The sequence below is a fragment of the Saimiri boliviensis genome, chromosome 3 (genome assembly GCF_048565385.1).
Source record: "Saimiri boliviensis isolate mSaiBol1 chromosome 3, mSaiBol1.pri, whole genome shotgun sequence".
Lineage (NCBI taxonomy): Eukaryota > Metazoa > Chordata > Mammalia > Primates > Cebidae > Saimiri > Saimiri boliviensis.
The window spans coordinates 172277449-172288388 of NC_133451.1; the positions used below are offsets into that span (position 1 = coordinate 172277449).

The 10940-nt window shown below is 35.4% G+C and overlaps 1 protein-coding gene across 1 annotated transcript in view; it reads left to right on the forward strand.

Moving 5' to 3' along the window:
• LOC101036090 (N-deacetylase and N-sulfotransferase 4) overlaps positions 1 to 10404 on the forward strand; it is a 302288-nt gene extending 291884 nt beyond the window's left edge. The window contains exons 12-14 of the mRNA XM_003929435.4: positions 3648 to 3757; positions 7435 to 7537; positions 9761 to 10404. Coding sequence (XP_003929484.1) covers positions 3648 to 3757; positions 7435 to 7537; positions 9761 to 9880 — 333 coding nt within the window. The 3' untranslated portion in view covers positions 9881 to 10404. The remainder of the gene's footprint in view (positions 1 to 3647; positions 3758 to 7434; positions 7538 to 9760) is intronic.
• Positions 10405 to 10940: the final 536 nt, after the last annotated feature.

A 10940-nucleotide genomic window follows, 5' to 3' on the forward strand; every position in this document is an offset into this window, starting at 1 on the left:
GAACCAAGTTAGAAAACACACTTCAGTATACTATCCAGGAAAACTTCCCCAACCTAGCAAGACAGAGCAACATTTAAATTCAGGAAATAAAGAGCACACCACTAAGATACTCCTTGAGAAGAGCAACCCCAAGACACATAATTGTCAGATTTTCCAGGTTAAAATGAAGGGAGAAACATGGTAAGGGCAGCCAGAGAGAAAGGTCAGATTACCACAAAGGGAAGCCCATCAGACCAACAGCAGAGCTCTCTGCAGAAACCCTGCAAGCCAGAAGAGAGTGGGGGTCAATATCCAACATCCTTAAAGAAAAAACATTTTCAAACAAAACAAAAGAATTTCATATCCAGCCACACTTAGCTTTACAAACAAAGAAGAAATAAAACTCTTTCTAGACAAGCAAATGCTGAGGGATTTTTCACCACCAGGGCTGCCTTACAAGAGCTCCTGAAGGAAGCACTAGATATGGAAAGAAAAACCTGGCACCAGTCCTGCAAAACACACCAAAATATAAAGACCAATGACACTGTGAGGTAATTACATTAACTAATGTGCCAAATAACCAGCTAGCATCATAACAGAATCAAATTCACACATTACTATATTAAATTAAAATGGAAATGGGCTAAATGCCCCAATGAAAAGACACAGATTGGCAAATTGGATAAAGAGTCAAGACTTACTGTTGTGCTGTATTCAAGAGAACCATCTCATGTGCAAAGACACACATAGGCTCAAAATAAAAGAATAGAGAAATATTTACCAAGCAAATGGAAAGCAAAAAGAAAGCAGGGGTTGCAATTTTAGTCTCTTATAAAACAGACTTTAAACCCATAAAGATCAAAACAGACCAAGAAGTGCATTACATAATGGTAAAGGAATCATGCAACAAGAAGAGCTAAGTATGCTAAATATACATGCATCCAATACAGGATCACTGAGATTCATAAAACAAATGCTTAGAGACATACAAACAGACTTCAGCTCCCACACACTAACAATGAGAGACTTTAACACCTCAATGTCAATGTCAGACAGAACAGTGAGACAGAAAATTAAGAAGGATATTCAGGACTTAAACTCAGCTCTGGACCAAGTGGACCTAATAGACAACTACAGAACTCTACACTCCAGATCAACAGAATATACATTCCTCTCAACACCACATAGCATATATTCTAAAATCAACCACATAATTGGAAGTAAAACATTACTCAGCAATGCAAAAGAACAGAAATCGTAACAGTCTCTGAAACCACAATGCAATCAAATGAGGACTCAGGATTAAGAAACTCACTCAAAATTATGAGCAAATACAAAATTAGCAAATAATCAAAATGGAAGCTTTTTCTTAACTCATTCTGCATCTGAACCTGACCTGACCTCATGCTAGCCTATTCGTAGTATTTAATAAGCCGGTTTGGTGTAAATATCGTATGCTTTCTGTAAATACATAGTTACATTTGATTAACAAATATGTAGTTACATTTGATTAATTTAATATCATTATATTTGATAATTTTGTATTTGCTCATAATTTTGTATTCCTGCATATGGACCTGTATATGGCTTATACGGTAGGGCAATGGCCACATTATGGTAAATGATATCACCATCGCAAGTTTAACTACAACCTTACTTGATAATGTCATCTGTGTATTTTCCCCAGCCTTGGATACCACCTAGCCTTGGACAGTTATGCACTGTAGGCCTCTAATAGAATTCTGAGACTTTGAACTTCCATAGCAACAATGGCATATGAAAAGCTGGCTGGCATGTATCTGATGATACACTTCTTAGATCAGCGTGGAACCTAACAGCATATCTCTGCATCATTTTTCAAGATTTGTTCCGTGGAACCCAGGCTACTTATGGTATCATTGCTCACACATTTATTTGGAAAAATATTTATATTCATGTCAGAACATGTATTTATGTCACCTTCGCCTATTTCCCACCAGTCCCCAAACCTTGAGAATCCTTGTTCTTAACAACTGTAATTTTTTACCTTAGCAAATGATTTTTTTACTTTAAAAATTAAAGTAAAAAATTAAAAAAAAAAAAAAAAAAAAAAAAAAAGAAACTCACTCAAAACTGCACAACTACATGGAAATTGAACAACCTGCTCCTGGATGACTACTGGGTAAATAGTAAAATTAAGGCATACAAAAAGAAATTTTTTTTTAACTAATGAGAGAGCAAAGAGACAACATACCATATCTCTGGGACACAGGTAAAGCAGTGTTAAGACAGAAATTTATAGCACTAAATGCCAACAACAGAAAACTGGAAGGATCTAAAATCAACACCTTAATATCACAGTTAAAATAACTAGAAAAGCAAGAGCAAACAAATTCAAAAGCTAGCCGAAGACAAGAAATAAATAAGACCAGATGAGAACTGAAGGAGACAGAGACACGAAAAACCCTTCAAAAAAATCAACAAATACAGGAGTTGGATTCTGAAAAGATTAAGAAAATAGATGGACCACTAGCTAGACTAATGAAGAAAAGACAGAAGAATCAAATAGACACAATAAAAAAAAAAGATGATAAAGGGGATATCACCACTGATCCCACAGAAATACAAACTACCATCAACGAGTACTATAAACACCTCTGTGCAAATAAACTAGAAAATCTAGAAGAAATGGATAAATTCCTGGACACATACACCCTTCCAAGTCTAAACAAGGAAGAAGTCAAATCCCTGAATAGACCAATAACAAGTTATAAAATTGAGTCAGTAATTAATAGCCTACCAACCAAAAACCAAAACTCAGGATTAGACCACATAGCTGAATTCTACCAGAGGTGCAAACAGGAGACGGTACCATTCCTTCTGAAACTATTCTAAGAAAATAGTTTGGATATATACCAAGTAATGGGATAGCTGGGTCAAATGGTATTTCTAGTTCTAGATCCTTGAGGAATCGCCACACTGTGAAACTATTCCAAACAATAGAAAAAATGGGACTCCTCCCTAACTCATGTAATAAGGCCAGCATCATCCTGATACCAAAACTTGGCAAAACAACAACAACAACAACAACAACAACAAAACATATCTCTTCTACTCTGTCTTCCAGGTCAGGGCAAATTGAAGCCCTAGCAGGTGGGCCTCACCATTGACCTTTATTCCAGTATTCCTTCAACAATTATGATATTACACGGCAGTGATACAATGATCAGTAAGGGAGGGACAAACATTTCCCTCCTCCCTCTGTCTTTAAAAAAAAAATTAGACAGATAATTTTCATTTGGATGACCACTGTTTCTGAGCCCTAAGCTCCAGGGTCAGCTAATAGAAATTTGGTAGGCTGGATAATTATCTGATTACACAACAAATGGAAAATCATGTTTCTACTGAAGTACTAAATCAAGAAAGTGTCTATGTTTACTTCTGATTTACAAAAAGCATGTTGGAGCTATAACTTCATAATTCACAAGAAATGATGCCTATGGCAGACTTCATTGTTTATGTGAAAGGATGCAGGAATAATATACATTCAAATGTATTCTAAGGAGGGCATATTTGCTTCCTATTCACACTGACCTAATTTATGAATGACACACCAGGTAAAGGAAGACCACACAGTCTATTCAATTTAATTTTGTTCTTCATAAAGTAGACTATTTTTGACTTTACAGTTGCTAATTATTGATGGACAGCAGCTGAGATCTGACCCAGCTACTGTGATGGATGAAGTCCAGAAGTTTCTGGGAGTTACACCTCATTATAATTACTCTGAAGCACTAACGTGAGTCTATTGTCATGCTTGATTTCATTTCCATTATTTGCCGTCATAAATTATCACTGGTAGGTGTGTATGTAACATCATTAATACTAACTATGAATGCATACATCAAAAGCTATCTACAAGCAATCAAAGTAGTATCCTCATTACTCATATAGTGTTTCTCTTTTAAATACCAGAAATACTTTATTTTATAAAGTATATTTTATATTATGGCAAATTCTTCTTTTCGTGAGGTTTCCCTGTATAAGTTTGATTAAGTAAATTTTTTACATGCAGAAAGTATCCTCGAAATTTAGATTCAGAGGTGAAAAAGATACTGTCTCTTCTTCCAAGTAATTTACAGGTTAGAAATGAAATGCAATATTTAGGGCAAAATTGGGAAATGAGTATATTCATGTTTTATTCTGTATTTATTAAATTATCTATAACCAAATATAATCATGTATAGTGTTCTAGCTATTTATTGTTACATGACAAACCATCCCAAACCTAGTGGCATATAATGAGCATCATTTTATTATGCTCATGGAATCTGTAGGTCAGGAATTAGACATGATACAGAAAGATGGCTTGTCTTTGCTCATGATGCCTAGAGCCACAGCCTGGAAGACTTGAATATCTGGGTATGACTCACATGACTAGGCCCTGAAATCATCTGGAGTCTCCTTCACTCACATCTCTGAATCTTGGACTGAGGTGGCTCAAAGGCTGAGATCAGTGGGTTGAAGACTCTCCATGAGGCCTCCCTGGATGGCTTGGCTTTCTCACACTGTGGTGGCTGTGTTCCAAGAGAGAGCAATAAGTCAAGGGAGTATGGTGGTCCAAGACAGCCAAGTTCTTCTCTGACCTAGACCTGCAAGTCACACAGCATTACTTAGGCAGCATTCTATTTGTTACAATAGTCACTAAAGCGATCCAGATCCAAGGGGAGCAAAACAAGACTGCAGCTCTTAATGGGGTGGGTCAAGTTCAGCAGTGGGAAAGAATGTGGGATGGAAGATATGGTTGCTGTCATCTTGAGAAAACAGAACCGTATATTTTTGTAATTTAAAAATGGAGAGAAATGTAAAAGAAGCAAAATGGCAAACAAAAACAAGCAGCTAAAATATACCTTTAAAGGGCACGTACTTTACTTATAAAAGACTCTCCCTTGATGTCTCATAGAAAGCTTGTTAAATTTTAGACAAACTTCTAACAAGGCCAATTGTATAATTTCCCAGTTCACAGCAGATTAGAATCAGCAATTAGACAATTAGGGAGGCTAACAGAGGGACAGGAAAAGCAGTAATAAGATTGGGTTTTTCCTTATCCAGTAAAACAACCTTAATGAAGTTTTTACCTACACATGGAAATAGCAACACAAGGCATATTCCTGTTAATTAAGTAAACAAAGCTTCCTATAATATGTTTGTATTAATAGTTACTGATGTTGCCTTTCTTCCCCTGCCTCTGAGCAGTAGCTGAGGTAATGTTTCTATCCTGTTTATGACAAATAGTTGCTTTCAGTTCAATAAACCTGCAAAATCATACTTTTGAAGGAGAGATTACAAACAAGTACGTAATATATGGCTTTAATATGTCTCACACATCACAAAAATTAATAACTATAGTGGTGTTCAGTAGAATAAAAAACTCAAACAGCAACCAACTCATGTACTAAAAGGTGTCTAACAGTTATATTGAGGAAGGCTTTGCATCTTAATTTCACAATTTCATGCCTATTAAAGTAAAACCATAAAGCAATGAATTGATGTAACTTAGGATAAATGTCCTTTGTTAGACTTAAGGCATATGAAGTTGCCAATGCAATAAATGAAACCAGGAGAGCAAAATCATGGAGATTCAAGGTTATGACAACCCTATCTAAAAAAATGATTTTCAATATTCTGGATCACTCTCCTTTCTCTGATTGTGTTCAGCTGTGCCTCACGACAGCTGCCGTGGAAAGCAAGGAGAGACCACAGCCCATCCTGAGACCTTGGCACTACCTGAGAGCAAAGGAGATGCTCTCAGCATGTGTATAAATATCTTGACTTTGCTGCCAGGGCTGTATTTTACCTTAATGCAGTTAAATATTCTCATCCTGAGGCAGAAAACGCTGTTTAGGGACACTGTTATGCTGACTTCCTCATCTCATTTTATACAGAATGCTGAATTGTTTTTCCTCTTGGGAAATTAATGAAAACAGGAGAAAGGACTGTGATAGGCAAAGAGCAGATTGAAAAGTCCAGGTTAGAAATGACTCTGTCTCTCTTTTATCCATTTAACTAGTGATGTATTTAATTTTAATTTACAACATGTACTAGGACAACTTGGATTGCAAGGTTCAGGTCTCTAATAATAGGTTGGGCAGGGAACTGTGAAGGAAACTTCTCTCTCCCCCAAAATGAATTCACATATGTGCAGAGGCAAATTGCGGTGCACCGGTATTACAGGAATGAGCCCAGGGCAACAAAATATTCTGCAACTAATTAACTTTACATCCCAGTCAATTATGCTTCATCCTTCTAAAACATCTGCTGAGCAACAAATGCAAACCTTTTTGGTGTTTTATGCATGCATCAAGTTCTGTAGTAATGAACTTAAAATTTCCCTTCTTATTTGGTTCATTCCTCCATTTTTCCTATCTTGTTAGTCCTAAACAAAAATCCTTATATATTTGACTTTTAAAAACTAATTCAGCCACACATCCTTTCTTTTGTAACTCAGTGCAGGCAGGGGAGCAAAACAACATTAGAGTTTTCTTTAAGAGTATAGGTACCTAGGCCAGGCACGGTGACTCAAGCCTATAATCCCAGCACTTTAGGAGAACGAGGCGGGTGGATCGCCTGAGGTCAGGAGTTTGAGACCAGCCTGGCCAATATGGTGAAACCCGTCTGTACTAAATACATAAAAAAATTAGCCAGGCATGGTGACCCATGCCTGTAATCTCAGCTAGTCAGGAGACTGAGGGAGGAGAATCACTTGAACCCAGGAGGTGGAGGTTGCAGTGAGCCAAAATCACATCACTTCATTCCAGCCTGGGTGGCAGAGTAAGACTGTCTCACGGAAAAAAAAAAAAAAAAGATTATAGGTGGCTGGTTATCTAATAGAGTATCTGCCTTTAGCAAAAGAAGTAAGAAGTTGTCTAATCTTCCACTTTATTTTTACACTTCTAATTTGTTTTTAAAAAGTGTAACCATTTGGAACTGTAAAAAAAAAAAAATGCAGTATTTTGCAAATTGAAAGCTTTAGTTCATGTTTGTATTCACAGAAGTATAGCTACATTACATTCAACCCCTTTAATGTATACTGATGAATGACTTCAAATAAATCTGTTAACATATCTTTGAAATCATATCCATAAGTAAATAAAATATCCTAAAGTTCCTTTGTATAATGGGCTGTAATTTTAGTGATTGGTCTTTGATCTGTTATGAATAGGTAAGCTAAGGAAATTAAGTTAAAAATTTTAACATAAACTTAAAGATCTATATCTTTTTTCATTAGAGTATAGCTACTTAAAATAGATAATAACATATAGCTTCTTTCATCTCAGCCCCTCTCCAATCAGCTAAATACATGTCTGTAAAAATAGGCATATAAAAATTCATTTCCTTTATCCAATTGTTGAGGCTCTTTCCCTGAAAATTCCATATACAGTTTATAATCATTCTGTTTTTTTATATATATTGTAGGTTTGATCCCCAAAAGGGTTTTTGGTGTCAACTACTGGAAGGAGGAAAGACAAAATGCCTTGGAAAAGGCAAAGGCAGAAAATATCCACCTATGGATCCAGAGGTAATATTCTCTTAATCTTTGAATTACTCTAGCAAAAATATTTGCAAATAGCTATTTAAAAACTAGTAACAATCAATTTCCTTACTTTTTCTGCTCTTTCTTTGCCATTAATAATTTTATATACTTAGAAGATGATAGAGGTAATTGACACATAGATAACTGATAGGTAGTAGACAGACAGATAGATAGATAGATGGATAGATAGATGAGTAGATAGATACAAGGATTAATATACATTACTAGAAATTCTTTGCTGTTTGAATACAATTCAAACATAAATATTTACTGAAAACTGACTTCTTTCCAAATGCTAAAGTGCCTAAATAGTTTACTAAGCAAGTGATTTTGGATAGAATATTCAAGCATTATTATTATATATTCAATACAGATATCCAATGCCTACATCACAGGTGGAACTGAGCTAAGCAATGGAAAGAATACAAAGATAAAAGAGTTATGAACCTAGATTTATTACAGGATAAATAAATTAGTTGTATGCACTGATTCGTAATAGGGACATAAAACATGAAACAATGATAAAACTAGGAAAAAGCAGAAAAATATCTCAATAGAAGAATAGAATATGAGAAGAAATGCCTTATCTAGTAGATTAGGCTTGCAAAACCAGCCAGTAGTTGACTCAGCCAGGTATCATACATATTTCTCTTACGGCAAGGTGGGCAAAGGGGTGCATGTGATTCATGGGTTACTATAGAAATAGATGTACCAGAAGGTGCTTAAACTACATTTTTGAACACAATAATTTCAAAAGAGTTTCAGAAATCACTTTAATCCACCAAGAAATCAATGTAATGTTCCCACTACTACTATAAACATCTTATCCAAAATGTGAAGTGTTTGCAATCTGCTTTAAGGGAAGAAACATAATGAAATATCTGGTGAATGGTCCAAGATGAAAATGTAGTTGTCTTAAATCCATTTCCACAGTATACACAAAAGTTGCTAAGGGAGTTTTACATGGAAAGACTATTTGTGTTAAAATATTGAGGCGGGCTTAAGAGAGATGGAGGAACTTGGGCCAAATGGAAAACAATGAAGGAGCCATTGTTACCTATGCCAGCAACAGGGAACGTTTTTATCTCTCATTTTATCAAAAGACAAAACTCTCTGCCAATTGGGTTATAATATGAGATAAGTGACATCCAGAAAGAAATTCCAATTAGAAATGTCCTGGTTTCCAGAAATCTATGTAAATGAAAGATAAATATAAAACTAAAACCATTCATTTGTTTTACTTAGAGTTTCTCTAATAAAGGCCCATCTCTGCAGCCTGATTAGAAATATAAGAAATTAGGCCGGGCGCGGTGGCTCAAGCCTGTAATCCCAGCACTTTGGGAGGCCGAGGCGGGCGGATCAAGAGGTCAAGAGATCGAGACCATCTTGGTCAACATGGTGAAACCCCGTCTCTACTAAAAATACAAAAAATTAGGTGGGCATGGTGGCGCGTGCCTGTAATCCCAGCTACTCAGGAGGCTGAGGCAGGAGAATTGCCCGAACCCAGGAGGCGGAGGTTGCGGTGAGCCGAGATCGCTCCACTGCACTCCAGCCTGGGTAACAAGTGCGAAACTCCATCTCAAAAAAAAAAAGAAAAAAGAAAGAAAGAAAGAAATATAAGAAATTATATTTAAAACGAATCAAGCTTCAGAGACCTTATAATATTTTGGAAGCCAAAAACTCTTAGTGACTAAAAAAATATATTTCCGCCCTCAGTAAATGCAGAAATGTTGTATGTAATATTGCAAGTTATTATTTGTAATAGTGAATTTTAGTTTTTATTATTATGCTCTCATTTAATTTTTGTCTTATGGTCCAATTTTCAAATAAAATGTATGTATGTTTACCTAGCTTACTTCTGTAAATTTAATTCCTCATGAGTTTCCTATGCCATTTATCTCTAGTATTATACTCCTGTCATCATTTTTTCTTCGTGTGGAGACTTCATATATCCCACAATAAATACGTGCTGTAATGACAGATAAGCCAATATAATGTACCTGGTCCTATTTCTGTTTTGCAGCTACACATTTGCCAAATATTTTCAAAAGGTAAAAATAACTGCTACTTGAGGAAAAATACAAGAAAAATGTTGTAGACCCCTATGTGATAATAGACACATTCCTTAAGAAATATATATTACAAAATCCTGTTTGATGAAATGAAGAGCTTCTTTCATGTTCTTCTTTTTTCTTTTTTTCTTTCCAGTCTAGAAGTTTCCTCTCTAATTACTACCGAGATCATAACGTGGAACTATCCAAACTGCTACACAGACTGGGACAGCCTCTGCCATCATGGCTGAGACAGGAGCTACAGAAAGTGAGATAGCACTGGAGACCAAGAACCAAGCCTCTCAAGATACTTTTAGTGTTAAAAAACGAAAACAAAAACAAAAAAACAAAAAACAAAAAAACCACAACCTTTATTCTCAAGCACTTGTGATTGTCAACAAAGAAATGTGTGAATAAATTTCCTTCAATCTTTTTCATAAAATGAAAACTGTTATATATGCACGCACTGACAATTACTAGCATCAATCCCTGTGTAAGCTTTTGGATGATAATGTGGAGGGTTGTGGCATTATCCAGTTTCTAGTGCAGAGATCATAGCACAGCCCGTATCCTATGTTAAGCATAAGGTTTCAGATACTCTATATATGACTGATAATCTGGATTACATACAAGTGATCAATTAAATTTTTGAGGTAAAAATAAGGACCGAGGTATCCGTAAATGAAGTTAATAGTAATTCAATATTTGAATTAAGGGCTAACGTCTTCCCCTTGAGAATTTAAAAACAATTTTGCTTTTATGATGAGAAGGAATTATGTAATCCCATACTCTCATTTTTGAATAATTATTCTTTATTAGGTCAGCTTACCTGTTTTTTCTTCAGTGATTCCTCTTTATTAATTTTTTTGACTTGCCAAAAAAGTTGTGAAGTTATAGTTTCCCATGTTTTTTGTTTGTTTTTCTCCTGTAAGAGAGGACTATCTAAAAGCTTCCATATTCACTGATATTATCTTATCTGGCAGCACACGCCTTTTCTAGAATTTGTCATTATAATTCCAGCAAAACCTGTTAAAATTTTTTGGAAAAAAAAAGAGTGTGAAACTGTATAATACCACTATTACGTCCAAGGCCATCTTTAAGTGGGTCCAGAATCTTACCAGACTATTAATCTAGATATTTCCACCTTGATAATGATATAGTATTTATATATTTTTCACTACCTGAAGCATTTCACTATTATAAATAAAGCTTTATTGATAACATATGAAATGAAAACACCAAGATGTGTTTGCAGATATAGTGAGGCAGTGTGCCTTCTATGTAGTATATGTCAATCTTTTTAAAGCATGGATTTTTTCATATATACCAGTACATCT